The sequence below is a fragment of the Mycotypha africana genome, assembly GCF_025528875.1.
Source record: "Mycotypha africana strain NRRL 2978 chromosome Unknown BDF20scaffold_3, whole genome shotgun sequence".
In the NCBI taxonomy this organism is placed as follows: Eukaryota; Fungi; Mucoromycota; class Mucoromycetes; order Mucorales; family Mycotyphaceae; genus Mycotypha; species Mycotypha africana.
This window is the reverse complement of record NW_026515727.1, coordinates 318,003-330,911: the sequence shown is the minus strand read 5'-3', so window position 1 is coordinate 330,911 and position 12,909 is coordinate 318,003. Positions and strand designations below refer to the sequence as shown.

The window sequence follows — 12,909 nt, the reverse complement described above, 5'->3', positions numbered from 1 at the left end:
TTTGTTGTTTAGTTAAAGCTGTGCTTCTTGTCCTCTTAATCCTGCTGTAGATAAACACTGATTGACAACTTCTAATAAATGGGTATTCTCCAAAGCGGCCGCTACTCTTTCTTTATCATTCAATTGCTTATTCACAGCATGCTCTGATTGATGAGTTCCCTTACGTACACGAATATCCACCTATTAAAAGTGAGATACAGGAGAGGAGGGGCAAAAGAAGTGGGGTTAAGACAGTGAAAAGGTCGATGACTAATACAGCTCATATATTACCTTGAACCTATCTGGTAAACTACGCAGTAATCTCACTCGAATACATAATCCAATCAAGGTAGCCATTGAGCAGTGAGGAATGGTCGGTGTGAATTCAATCAATACCTTATTATTGTCATTGTCTACTTCTACATGATCGAACTGTAAAACGTTGAGTTGCTCCAAAGTTAAAGGATGTTCAGGATCGGAAATAGATCGCACAAGGTCAAAAACTTCTTGTTCGTCAATAGGATCTTCAACAGTGTCATCAAAATCTGTCTCGTTGATTTCCCGTCGAAAAAGATTACTTGTATTGTAAACAGTAGGATTGGCGTTAAGTAAATTATCTGCCATAATGAACTTGTTAGAATGAGGTAATAACGAAAAAGGATGAGCCGATTCTAGAGAGTTGGCAAACAGTATTAGCAGGCATGAAAAAGAAGATGATTGGGTCTTTTTTTTGTTTGCTCCGTTGGTCCAGTAACTGATCTGATTCAGCTTAGCTGGAGTTTCAAACGAAACGTTATCAAGGCTATGGCGAAGATTTAGAAGCCACGTTAAACTATTCATCAAGCTTGATCCGCTACAAACGTTGCGTATCTGTTCTTTTGCGGCAATTAATTTCATCTTTTTTATGCTTACTGCAAACGATATTTATCAAGAAGGCATGTTTCAATACTATCGCAGATCATTAAAGATGAGCGCGACAAGGTAAGGAAAAAAAAAAGCCATCCTCAGTTGCGTTCAAGCGTGTAAATTAGCATTGACAGAAATAACAATAATCGCATTGCATCTGCATTTTGTTATTCATCCTAGTGGTCTAAAGAGATGATATCAATCTCCTTACCAAAAAAGCCACAATTACACGTGGCATTCAGTTATTTTTACTGATTTGTAGGAAACGGTAAAATGCTTCCTTGAGAATGTAAAACATATAAGGTTATCAGAAGCTGAACATGAGTTGAAGTGTATCTCAAATATGACTTTTTTCGATTTGCGTCACGGATTTTTACTATTGAACCCGATAGTCTTCAACGTCCTTATTGTATCCTGCGAGCAGCATATACTTCAATTGTTTTAAGGTTTCTTACAGGTTATTCTTTAGATAGTTTTGGTTAGTTGACTATATAACATTTCTTATCTCTTCCCTTTGAAGGGAGGTTTGAGAGTAACTTATGGGCAGCGACAAACAATTTCGCTTTCCATTTCATCTATTCTTTGTTATTGTAAGTTGTAAGCAGAGCAAGTCAACAATGTATTTATCCCTTGTAGGGCCTTAAAGTCAGAAGTAATGCCCGCTCTTTTTGTGAATCAAAAAAGCATCAACTTGAGCAGTGAGTCGTAGTATATCGCTGCAATGGTAGACGAGTTATCCATCCAAATTCGTCTCAACAGTTACCATAAAATGAAAAAAACGCCCATATTTGCTGTTAGGTTTTACAGATGTAAAAGGAAAGATTGTCGATTGTTGGAAATACGTGATGCCAATTTCGCAAATTTGCAGGCCTTTGTAAGCCTAATTTTTACGTATACAGGTTGCTTACTCTTTTATTTCACCAGGTAACTATATTATAGCATATCCAGCTATATATCATCTTTTAGGTCAGTTACACCGCATTGATAGACTACAACAACTAAAAGCTTATAAATTGATCTGGCCCACAGTATTTCTAAAAATTTAAAATCGCTCTCAAATTTGCTCTTAATTTTATTAGCCATCATGATTTCAGACTTTATAAAGACGCCTAGTATTGGCATAAAATGATGACAATAGTTCGCAAAAACAAAAAACAAAAAAAAGAGAGCGGCTATCAAAAAAATACTTCCTATAGTTTTGTTTTTGATGTTGTAGAAAGTCCCATCGTCTCGCGCTCAATGTTTCGATCTTCCTACGTATTCGACGCTCAATCCCTTTTCATGCAACCTTATCATGTTCTAAAAATAACTACTGTCGTGTGGGCGCGTTCGAAAAATAATAAACGCAATTTGTTCTGTCGAAGAGGCATTTCATATTTTTGAATATGGATAGCGAACGCAGCATCCATTTCTTTCATTGGCTGTATATAAGATGATATTAAGGATCGTTTACTCATATGGTTAACATTATTTGGAAAATTAAATTACGAAGCACAATGCTGCTTTCAAAGAGATGTTTTGGTTCCTCTGAATTACAAGTTGTATTGATCATGAAAAAGCTCGATTTCAACAACACTGTCAATCTGAAAATGAAAGCTGTGTATCTTTTTATCTTTGTTTATATTTAAACAACGCTAAAATATTCTTTAAACAGTGAGTTTAGGCGAATACAGCTTGACGTCAAAAATATCTTTGCTTTGCTAAGAAGCAAAAGATCCCCTCGTATCAAGCCAAAAGCGTTGGGTTATCGTGGAATGCTTTTTTTAATGAAAGAAACAGCTATTATAGAGGCAAGTCATGCAAAATAGTGTGGATGGGCGTTCAATTGTAGTGATAGATCAAACCCTGTCATAGATAATGGGCAACATCAGCTTAGCTCCTCGCCAAACCCCACTGTCCAGCAAAAGGGCAATAATTTCAATGAGTTGATCTTATGATTGATTGAAAAAAAAAAAAAAAATAAAAAAATAAAAAAGAGAAGCTGCTGTACCTCAGATTAGGGTTGATATGTCGAGCAGTAAATTTAGTGGACCAAACAAATCGAAAATTCGTTGATTGTATAGTTTTGCGCGCTGTCAATATGTTTGTTTCGTTGTTAATTTTGTTGTAAACTTGACATTCACTGGACCTCAGCTAAAAAAGTAAAAAAGCTCGTTACTAAAAATAATTATGATGAGCTTCGCAACAGTAACGACTGGTTAATAATAACTAACTGAAAAAGAAAAAGAAAAATCGAAAGCGCAGTAACATTTTGTTGGGTCGGTAAGAATTTCAATGGTATACTAGTGTAATTACAGTGGTTCTTTTAATAGGCAATTCACATGTATAGTTTTGACGCTGAGGCAAATATTACTAAACAACAAAACCACTCAATATCGCACAATGAAGGTACAAACTACATAACTCTGCTTGTAGACCGTGCTTTGCTTTTCTTCATAGGATGGCTGGACAACAAAAATGTGTTCACATTTATAAAACCTTCCCAACAATTTGTTTCTTGTTAAAGAGAACAAAGAGACGTAGGGATTGCTTTTGTAGCAATCAAAAAATATAAAAGAGACTTTTTTTAGTTTGGATAATTGTTTGGATCACTGCATCATTTAATCTTTGTCGATCATTTCCTTAATTATAAAAATGCGTACTTGTATTCTTGCCATTGTTGCTGCTTTCGTTGCTGCTGCTTCTGCTAAGGCTTTACCTACTGTAATCAACCGCCCTACTGTCCTCCCTGGTGAAGCTCCTCATCGCACTTTGGGTACAGTTATCAATCATCCTACTGTCCTTCCTGGTGAAGCTCCCCACCACACCTTAGGTACAGTTATCAACCATCCTACAGTTCTGCCCGGTGAAGCCCCTCACCACACCTTAGGTACAGTTATCAACCATCCTACAATTCTGCCCGGTGAAGCCCCTCACCACACCTTAGGTACAGTTATTAACCGTCCTACCGTCCTTCCTGCTCATTTGTAAATATATTGTTCTGTTTCATCTCCTCTGTATAATTATTGCTAGTCTGTTGCATGACGAAGAATTAGACACAAAAAAAAGAGTTGTTTATACGTAGATATCCCCTCTTATAATATTTATTCATACTATTAATTGTAATAAAATCAGGAGCTTTTTTTGAGGCTATATTTTACGTTATAGCATATATTTAAAAATTAATAAAGTTGAAAGTGTGGTAAATCATACAGATCAATGAGTATTGTTGATGCTGTTTTTCTCTTGTTGAAACAGCGTAGAGACAGAGCAAAACCTTTGTTTCCTACTAAAAATAAGGCTTCCATATAATTAGGCAAATGGTTAGCACTCGTTTATTTTGACTCTCGGTATTTGTAATTAGAGCAGAAACGATTTTATCTATACGGAATAATTAGATAGGTTCTCTAAAATTGTGGATATTATTTTAGACAGAAAAAGGAAGCTGTTGATCACTGGTTGTTACCTGCAATAAAAGACACGTTTATACTGTTTCTGGATAGGCATACTTTGCTAGACAATGTTGAGATATTATGAGCCTACATCAGTTTCTTACCGCACATTTGCTAATTTAATACAGCTGCTGGTTGTGCGTTTAAGATTTGTATACAGCTGTGTTCAATTGACCGTGCTGAGGCGTCATTAGACGAACTTGAGCGTCCGTACATAAAATCAATCAGTGAGATAGTGATGGCATTTTCACCATGAAATGATGTTGAGCTGGGGCAGCCGATTACCTCCATTTTAATCATCTATAGGTTATAGTAGTCGCTACAGGTATTCCTCCCTATTCTTACCTTATATGTAACCTACCCATTTACACTTAGCAGACATACAAATGGACAATACTTTAGTGGGGTAAATGAAATGGATATTTGTGCAAAATATCCGATACTATCGTCAATGTTTAGATAAGGAAGAGAGTTGCTAAAAATAGTCCATTTGCAATTTTGGAAGAATGCTGTTCTACTGCACCGGCAACGCAGGCAGTCATAACATTGTCTAACCAAGAATGACTTGAAGCATGGTATCTTATAAACTGAGCTGTTGCATTTCCTTCCTCCCCACCGATGCTTTTTTGTAACTATTCTAAATGTCTGTTCGAATTATGTACTCATGGTATTAACAGGAACCTTACTGTTACAGAGTGGAATGGCAACTATACAAACCTTACATGATTATCCCAACAAAGAACTTCAGAGGGGAAGCAGTTTGTTTCAAATCTGTTCATTTCCAATTACCGTACTAACTCTTTTTGTGGCTGGTACAGAAAGTATCAATATATAGGCTTGTGCGGGTGCAGTATGAGTAACGTATTTCTTTTTTCAACTCACCATGCGTATTCTCTTGTTTATTTTTGCGGCCATTGTTGCCCTAGTGACGGTGGCATCTGCTGCCAAATTATCTACCGTCTCTCCCAGTAAAAAGCCACAGATCAAGACGCTTACAAAGAGTGCATTACCCTCTCCAAACAAGAAACCTCTCATCAAGACACTGACCAATATGCCTCCTGCACCTTCTTCTCCAACGAAAACGATGATCAAAACAGTTCAACCTATCTCTAGCACTAAGAGAGGCATGACTCCTTCGGAATCTCGTGCCAGTGTACAAAAATACAAATCCTATCATCATTGCATTATGATGAATAACCATGCTCGTCATGATCCTCGCAAGTCTTGGACTCCCTTGATAACATGTGTATCTCCATCTTAAGTAAAACTAGGGAAACGAGCCTCTTCTATCCGAATCTAAAAAGTTTTTCTATTTTTTTAGAACTTCTTTTGTGTATATTATGGAGAATAAAACTATGTTTTGCGCGAAGTTAAAAAAATTGCCTATTCATCTTAATTGCCCTCACCACTAGTGCAATAACACATTTTAAAGTATCGAAATAAAAGAGAACTTCATTAAACAGTATATTCAATTAAAAAAGTCTTTCCGTTTCAACGTTGGAAAATGTTAGAAAAAAATTTTATAACTACCTTTGTTATTATCTAAAAACAACATACAAACTGAAGACAATTAGGATAGATTTGGTGTCCCTCCTTCTTTGATACCATCGTTTGTATAAATAGTAAAAACATGTCAAAATATCGTTTCCATTACTCTAGCTCATCATCAAGAGACGATGCAGCTTTTTTTTCGCCCCTCTCCCTACATATTACGTAGCTAGCTAGCCGTCGAAAAAAGATGATAGTTGATGGCGTGTGCTACTTTCCCGCCCAAGTCTGCTCAAGTTTAATAAACGATTGTTCCATCGTCATTCCATTCTTGTGATAGACCTTTGCTTAATATATATCCTATAGAAATCTGGAGTAGCACCTATTTTCTTGCCCAATGGTTTCATCATGTAAAACGGAGAAAATTCTTCTGGTTGTAAAATTTGTATAAAACAGGAAAGCACTCTTCAGTAACATCCCAACAAATGCTGCTGTTGTCTTCAATAGGTTCTTAGTCTAAAAATAACGAGCATTAATATATAAACCCCTTCTTTTTCAGATCAACTGTTGATGTGTTTAGTTTTCTTTACATATGTACAAAGTCTGCTAATTACACTCAAACAAATCAAAAATGCGTTCCACATTCTTTCTCATTGTCGTTGTTGCTGCCCTTGTTGCTATTGCTTCTGCTGCCAAGTTATCCACAGTATCTCCCAGCAAAAAACCTCTTATCAAGACTCTCAGCAAGGTCAGTCTTCCTGCTTCATCTAGCAAAAGGATGGCAATAACCAAGAAGCCCGTCCTTACTTCCACTACCAGAAAACTCACTCCTTGGCAATCGCATTCTAATGATCCCAAGTGGAGAGCTTCTTATAAGTACTGCCATCTAAATAATCATCCTCCCCGTCATGATCCTCGCAAGCCTATTACTACTCGTTCTTGTCCCCTTTAAGGTTGTCTTGATAATAAGGCAATCGTTCTGTTGTTTTTCATAATTTATTCATATAGAAAAATAAAACTATCTAATCATAACTATGACGCTTTGGTAAACTAGTTGACACGCGTCTGGTTTGTGGCGAAGGGGTTTTCAAAACCTGATTTGATGGCATCAGAGTACATGGTGGGTGATATCAGATTTCTAACGAAACCAATCTGATGCTAATATTTGATCAATAGTCAATCGGTCCTCCGGCAAATAGGCCAAGCAACCTTGAATAAGGGTCTTCAGTGAAGCAGAGAGGTGCTTGTTATCAGGAATTGCATAAGTACCTTCAAGGATCATTTCTTGTAGTTTGAGCTCAAAAGTGTTGACAAACGGTAGCTGTCCTACTGCTAATGAATAGAGAATAACGCCTAGGGACCAAATATCTGTTTTGCGACAAGCGAGAGATACTTTCTTTTTACGAATTTGCTCAGGAGGAATGTAAGCCAAGGAACCGCCCGCGACTTCTTGCTCTTGCGGATGATGTTGATGATAATCGTTGTTGTCGTTATTATGCTGGTGATGGGGAAATTCTTGAGGGTTATTACTATGTTTGTTATTCACGCCTTTACAGTGATGACGATGATGATGGTGTTGATGGCTATGCGTCAAGAGGTTGCTGCTACAGCAGTCTTTGCTATTGTTACTATTCGCAAAGACAGAAAGACCAAAATCACAAATCTTGATCTGCAGTCGCTGCTTATCCTCCTGGGCATTGCTTTTGGGGAGATGCAACAACAAGATATTCTCCAACTTCAAATCTTTATGGCAGACATTTCGTTCTTTATGTAAATATCGCACGCCTTCACACACTTGACGAAAAATCAGCTTCATTTCCTCTTCTGACATGACTTCCATACTGTTGCGGTACGTCAGCAAATCTCCTCCTGAACAATACTCATTCACTACGTAATAGGTATGCTCGTTCGGTACGTGGATCGTCTTGATCAATCGAACAATATTGGGATGCATGAGAGACTGCCAAATGCTCAATTCGCGTTCCAGACGAGCCTGCTCGAGCTGTTGCTGTTGTTGTTGCTGGTGTGGGTGTGGATGTTCTATCTCTTTGATGATGGTTTCAATGATTTTGATAGCAACAATATTACCCGTCACTTCATGGCGTGCTTTGCGTACAATCGAATTACCACCAAAACCTATCGTGTCCAAAAAGATATAATTGGCAATACCTTCACGATCATTAGGATTATACAGATGGGTGGCTTTGTTGTGTTGTCGTTGCTGTTGATATGGCGTCAAGTTTGGGAGCATAAAGTTGGCAAGAAAGGCAGCAGCTGGTGAGGTATTCAATTCGGCGGTAACAGGTATTCTCTCTTTTTTTTCATTATGGAGATGGGTTTTTTCTACTACAGAAAGTAGAGGATAGTTCATAATAAGACAATTGTGGTGCTATTTTCAAAGCAACTGGGGAGACGGCTGGTTTTTACCTTTTTCTACCAGCTCTTCTATGGTAGCTATAGACGATGTAGGTAGATGTTGACGTACTTTGGAGGATGACTGATCTTTTATCAGCGTGTTGAACGGATTTGTAGAAGATGTTACGGATGAAGTAGCCACTGCATTCGGCGACGATAGTGTTTGCTTTTGCATGCGTTTGTATGGAGAGACAAGAAGAAAAGGAAAAACTGTTTCTCTGTAACTAAAAGAAAGAAGCAGGTTAGGACCCTTTTCGTAGAAATATGCAAAACATTGATCTTCCAAAGCTGAAGGGACCGTGTTTCTTATGCATAGACAAGCCCTTATTAAATTATGCAGGAATGCAATCATTAGCAGGCGCTTTTTACAGTCGAACAAACCGCATTACCTCAGCTTTTTTTTTTTTCTCCCTTAAGGGATAAAGAGAACGCGTCCATAGGCACGCAGTAAAATACAGCCGCAAATCCAAAGGGAAAAAACTAATTGATTTTACTATATTTCTAAGAAAAGGGTTTCTTTTTTCTTTCTTTTACAATGGAGAATAAATAATTAAAGAAGCAAGAGAGGGGGAGAAAGTATGTGTGTGTATAAACGAGGAAGACAGAGAGAGAGAGAGAGAAAGTATACATTGGTATTAGTTAGTTTTTGGAAAAAAGACTTTAGACGAGACCAGCATCTTGCATAGCTTGCTTCAAAGTAACACCCAATTTAGCGGGTGAAGGAGTGACGATAACACCAGCCTTTTCCAAAGCCTTGATCTTATCACCGGCGCCACCTTTACCACCAGAGATGATGGCACCAGCGTGGCCCATTCTACGACCAGGAGGAGCGGTCAAGCCAGCAATGAAGGAGACAACGGGCTTGGGTTTCTCTTTGGACAAGTTGTATTGAGTTAAGAAGTCGGCTGCTTCTTCTTCAGCAGTACCACCAATCTCACCAATCATAATGATGCCTAAAAAAGAGATATAAGAAGGTCAGTAAGACTCATTAGCATGTCGCCTTGGTGTCGTTCATCCTATGCCTTTGTTTACCTTCTGTCTCGTCATCTTCCAAGAATACCTTCAAACAATCAATGAAATTGGAACCATTCAAAGGATCGCCGCCAATACCGACACAAAGGGTTTGACCCAAATTGGTATCGGTTGTTTGTTGCACAGCTTCATAGGTCAAAGTACCAGAACGAGAAACAATACCGACCTTACCACGCTTCAAGATGGAACCAGGCATGATACCAATCTTGCATTGTTCAGCAGAAATCATACCAGGACAGTTAGGGCCGACAAGACGAGTCTTGGATTGAGTCATCAAGGCTTGCTTGACGCGCATCATGTCGTGTTGAGGAATACCTTCAGTGATGGCTACGACGAGAGGAATTTCTGCTTCGACGGCTTCTAAAATAGCTTGGGCAGCACCGGGAGGAGGGACATAGATGACACTAGCATCAGCCTTTGTGGCTTCAGCAGCCTATAGATAGATAGAGAGAGAGAGTGAGAGGTCAACATTTTTTCTTCTGTTAATCGTGGATATGCTTTCCTTCTCTAAGCAACAACCAAAACAAAAAAAAAGACAAATCTATTTCGCTTTACCTCACGAACTGTACCAAAGACAGGTAGACCAAGGTGAGTCTGACCGGCTTTCTTAGGAGAGACACCGCCTACCATTTTGGTGCCATAGTCAATAGCTTGTTGTGAATGGAAAGTACCCTGTATTTTTTATTTTTAATGGTTTACCCCACCAAAAAGTAAAACAATAAGTCTTTTTTTTTCTACCCCGCAACAAAAAATTTTAATCTCAAGTTAATTGCTGTATGTTTACCTGTTTACCAGTAAAACCTTGACAGATAACCTTGGTATTTTTATTGATTAACAAGTTCTTATAGGTTGATTCGTAGCCTGAAGAGTTGGCATAGGTACGACGAGCAACTATGGCATAGGTTTCGTTCACGAGATGAAAACGGATGAGTGCACAAAGCCTCGTTAATGAACGTCCTGATAGTGTCTTTTTTTCCCATCATTGACACTTTTCTTTAATTACCATTGATAGTTGAACGCAAAACAGAAGCCGCCTTTGTTGTAGAGAACATTAGGTAAACGAGAGAAGATATTTACAGGAAAAAAAAAGTAAAAAGAAGAAAGAAAGAAAAGGTTTAGACTTTTTTTTTGATCAAGGGGGAAAAGAAAATTCGTAGTGGAGAGAGATTTTCACTTTTGCACAATTTAGGGCTCAGTGACGTTGTGGACAGTTGCTGAAAACAACTCAAGGTAAGTTCCCGGGAGAACTCGGGCTTTACAAATGTGTTTCCCGCGTTACAAAAGACAAGAAAAATTAAGAATAAGGCAAAAAACCAAGTGTTGTAGAGCATGGTGGTCTTGATCTCAGCTTAAAAAAAAGCGACCTTTTTATTCCTATTCCGATCTGGTCTCACTTTGTGTGCAATTAATTATCTTTACGATATGAATAAAGGGGCAGCGAATACGCTGTGCACCAGGAAAACTCGTAGGTCAATAACACAATCATGCTTAGTATCGTACGCTCATCGACTATTAAGGGCCTCCATCCCTTCCATAAATAGCGCTACAGTGTAAAACAGCCATTCTATGCATCAATGAGGTTGCTAAAGGCAGTTATTGTTGTTGTTTATTCAGCTTTTTTAAGAGCCATCTCCCTCTAACAATAGGGATCCCTTTGACTTGAACACTTTACTCCTTCCTCGTTATAATAGCTATGATGCAACAACGACGAGAATCTGCAAAACGACGTGTCCAAATGACTATATTTGCAACATGGTAGATTTTTAAGGACAACTCATATTTTCCCATAATGATATACAAGCTTATGCAATCTGATTCTGAGCCCTTAGTCGGTGAAAAACAAAGGCCGTTTTCAAAGACTGATCGTAGATAGGCATGGAGTTATTCGTTCAAAAAGTAACAAAGTCCGTCGAACAAAGTCAATATATGGGGAAAAGCATTAGATGAAAGATCAGAATAATTTAATTACAAATAAGAATAGTTTCGTTTCTATATACAAGTGAAAAGGCACGCACCGGCAGCATAAAAAATATTTATTTTTTATATTCAACTATTTAAACATACACTGTTACTTCAGAAGAAAAAGTAACAGTGTGAGAAAAGAAGCGGACAAAAATCGAAAATACGTACAAGACGTTTAGAGACGACGACCGCGACGACCACCCTTTCTACGGGTAGAGTCAGTAGGAATAGGAGTAACATCTTCAATACGACCAATTCTCATACCAGCACGGGCAAGAGCACGAAGAGCAGCTTGACCACCAGGGCCGGGGGTCTTGGTACCGGTACCACCAGTAGCTCTCATCTTGATGTGAAGAGCATTGATACCAAGTTCCTTACACTTAGCAGCTACTTGTTGGGCAGCCAACATGGCAGCATAAGGAGAAGATTCATCACGATCGGCCTTAACTTGCATACCACCTATTCATTCGAGTAACGAACGACACACACAAAAAAAAAATATACACAAAAGGTACACAGGAGGGGGATGCGTATATTTTTTAGTATCATTGAAGAATACATACAACAAAAATATACACACGCCGCTCGACTTTTCCCTCAATTCATCAATCAACAATTGTCTCTTTCAGTTCAGATCAATGTCCAATGCCGACATCTTTTTTTAACCTGGTCATTTTTTCCGAACCTCGCCCGGGTAGGCTTTATCCATCGCAATGCCAAGTTGTTGAACATATGCAGAACATACATATAGGATGTCAACACTGGCATGACGCACAGAAAGATCAACGCTGTCTGATGAATCAAGGAAAAAGTGGCGTCCTTTCTTAATCTTCGTTGATAATTAAATGATGATGAATACGTACCAGTGACACGGGAGATAGTTTCACGACCAGAGAGATCGGTAACGTGAACGAAAGTATCGTTGAAGGAAGCAAAGATGTGAGCAACACCGAAAACGAGTTCACCTTCACGGACTTGAGGGCCGAGAGTGACCTTTTCAACAGCCTTAGGAGCAGCCTTCTTGTTGGACTGTAGAGATGAAACGTATTAGGTTAATCATAATGTACGACATGTAAACTATGGTTGCTTTGTATGTTTTTCCAATGGATGGATGGGAGTACTTTACCATATTATTGATGATATGAAGAGAGAGAGAGAGAACTTAGAAACAGTTGTAGGATTTCGTTATCAATACAAAGGACCCCGACAGTTTCTTCATTGTCCGGAAGCTGAGTCGGACCGATCCACTATTTGGTTTTTGGTTTTTTTTTGGGGTTTTGTTCAGCTAATCAGAGATACTGACCAGATCATAAAAGAACGCCTTTCTTTTTTTTTTAATAGAGAGTACGCCACAACTGCTTGACACAATATAAATTATTAAATGTAAAGTTGAATAGATTGCTCATTATAGCATTATTGAGAGTGGGATAAGTGATTGTTAAGTTCTTGTCAACCGGCAACTCTTTCGTTAGCAGCTTTAACATATACTACTGTGATGACGTATGACCACCTTGAGCTTTATTTACGTTTGTCAATTTCCTTAGAAAGTTACATTCATGCCATCCGTGTTTTTTTGCCTACCAGACAAAAGAAAAAATTTCTTTAATAATTTTGTACGACGCTCAAGGGATACTATGCTAATATTTCATGTGCTAGACACAAGATTAAAAAAAGATACGTAAAGAGAAAAAAGGAC

General features: G+C 38.3%; 8 protein-coding genes across 8 annotated transcripts; 3 read left to right on the top strand and 5 right to left on the bottom strand.

The window, feature by feature from the left end:
• Positions 1-30: 30 nt before the first annotated feature.
• BDF20DRAFT_796732 (uncharacterized protein) lies at positions 31-516 on the bottom strand (the record flags this gene model as incomplete). Its single annotated transcript, XM_053076284.1, has 2 exons — positions 31-180; positions 271-516. Coding segments are annotated over 2 exons (396 nt in total), but the record flags the coding sequence as incomplete, so codon positions are not given.
• A 3,003-nt stretch (positions 517-3,519) lies between these two features.
• BDF20DRAFT_833578 (uncharacterized protein) lies at positions 3,520-4,176 on the top strand (the record flags this gene model as incomplete). Its single annotated transcript, XM_053078656.1, has 2 exons — positions 3,520-3,851; positions 4,080-4,176. 2 exons carry the CDS (start codon positions 3,520-3,522, stop codon positions 4,174-4,176), a joined length of 429 nt encoding a protein of 142 aa, XP_052937837.1.
• Positions 4,177-4,927: 751 nt separating this feature from the next.
• BDF20DRAFT_857637 (uncharacterized protein) lies at positions 4,928-5,767 on the top strand. Its single transcript, XM_053080364.1, has one exon. It carries the CDS (start codon positions 5,200-5,202, stop codon positions 5,575-5,577), a length of 378 nt encoding a protein of 125 aa, XP_052937836.1. The 5' UTR covers positions 4,928-5,199; the 3' UTR covers positions 5,578-5,767.
• Positions 5,768-6,351: 584 nt separating this feature from the next.
• Positions 6,352-6,756, top strand: BDF20DRAFT_933938 (uncharacterized protein; the record flags this gene model as incomplete). Its single annotated transcript, XM_053084748.1, has 1 exon — positions 6,352-6,756. The coding sequence occupies exon 1, from the start codon at positions 6,436-6,438 to the stop codon at positions 6,754-6,756; it is 321 nt and encodes a 106-aa protein (XP_052937835.1). The 5' UTR covers positions 6,352-6,435.
• Positions 6,757-6,942: 186 nt separating this feature from the next.
• On the bottom strand, positions 6,943-8,394 carry BDF20DRAFT_911200 (kinase-like domain-containing protein; the record flags this gene model as incomplete). The annotated part of the gene is made up of 2 exons (XM_053083797.1): positions 6,943-8,150; positions 8,232-8,394. 2 exons carry the CDS (start codon positions 8,392-8,394, stop codon positions 6,943-6,945), a joined length of 1,371 nt encoding a protein of 456 aa, XP_052937834.1.
• Positions 8,395-8,879: 485 nt separating this feature from the next.
• Positions 8,880-10,303, bottom strand: BDF20DRAFT_911199 (succinyl-CoA ligase subunit alpha; the record flags this gene model as incomplete). The annotated part of the gene is made up of 5 exons (XM_053083796.1): positions 8,880-9,172; positions 9,252-9,684; positions 9,807-9,923; positions 10,036-10,142; positions 10,255-10,303. 5 exons carry the CDS (start codon positions 10,301-10,303, stop codon positions 8,880-8,882), a joined length of 999 nt encoding a protein of 332 aa, XP_052937833.1.
• Positions 10,304-11,388: 1,085 nt separating this feature from the next.
• BDF20DRAFT_816334 (ribosomal protein S11) lies at positions 11,389-11,667 on the bottom strand (the record flags this gene model as incomplete). The annotated part of the gene is made up of 1 exon (XM_053077142.1): positions 11,389-11,667. The coding sequence occupies one exon, from the start codon at positions 11,665-11,667 to the stop codon at positions 11,389-11,391; it is 279 nt and encodes a 92-aa protein (XP_052937832.1).
• On the bottom strand, positions 11,555-12,360 carry BDF20DRAFT_857628 (uncharacterized protein). The gene is made up of 2 exons (XM_053080363.1): positions 12,340-12,360; positions 11,555-12,242 (listed from the first exon to the last, which is right to left on the bottom strand). The coding sequence occupies exons 1-2, from the start codon at positions 12,340-12,342 to the stop codon at positions 11,844-11,846; spliced, it is 402 nt and encodes a 133-aa protein (XP_052937831.1). The 5' UTR covers positions 12,343-12,360; the 3' UTR covers positions 11,555-11,843.
• Between the last annotated feature and the right edge of the window lie 549 nt (positions 12,361-12,909).

What these genes read in the sequence shown, in the direction of transcription:
- BDF20DRAFT_857637 (XM_053080364.1), top strand. Translation starts at nt 5,200, where the DNA reads ATGCGTATTCTCTTGTTTATTTTTGCGGCCATTGTTGCCCTAGTGACG.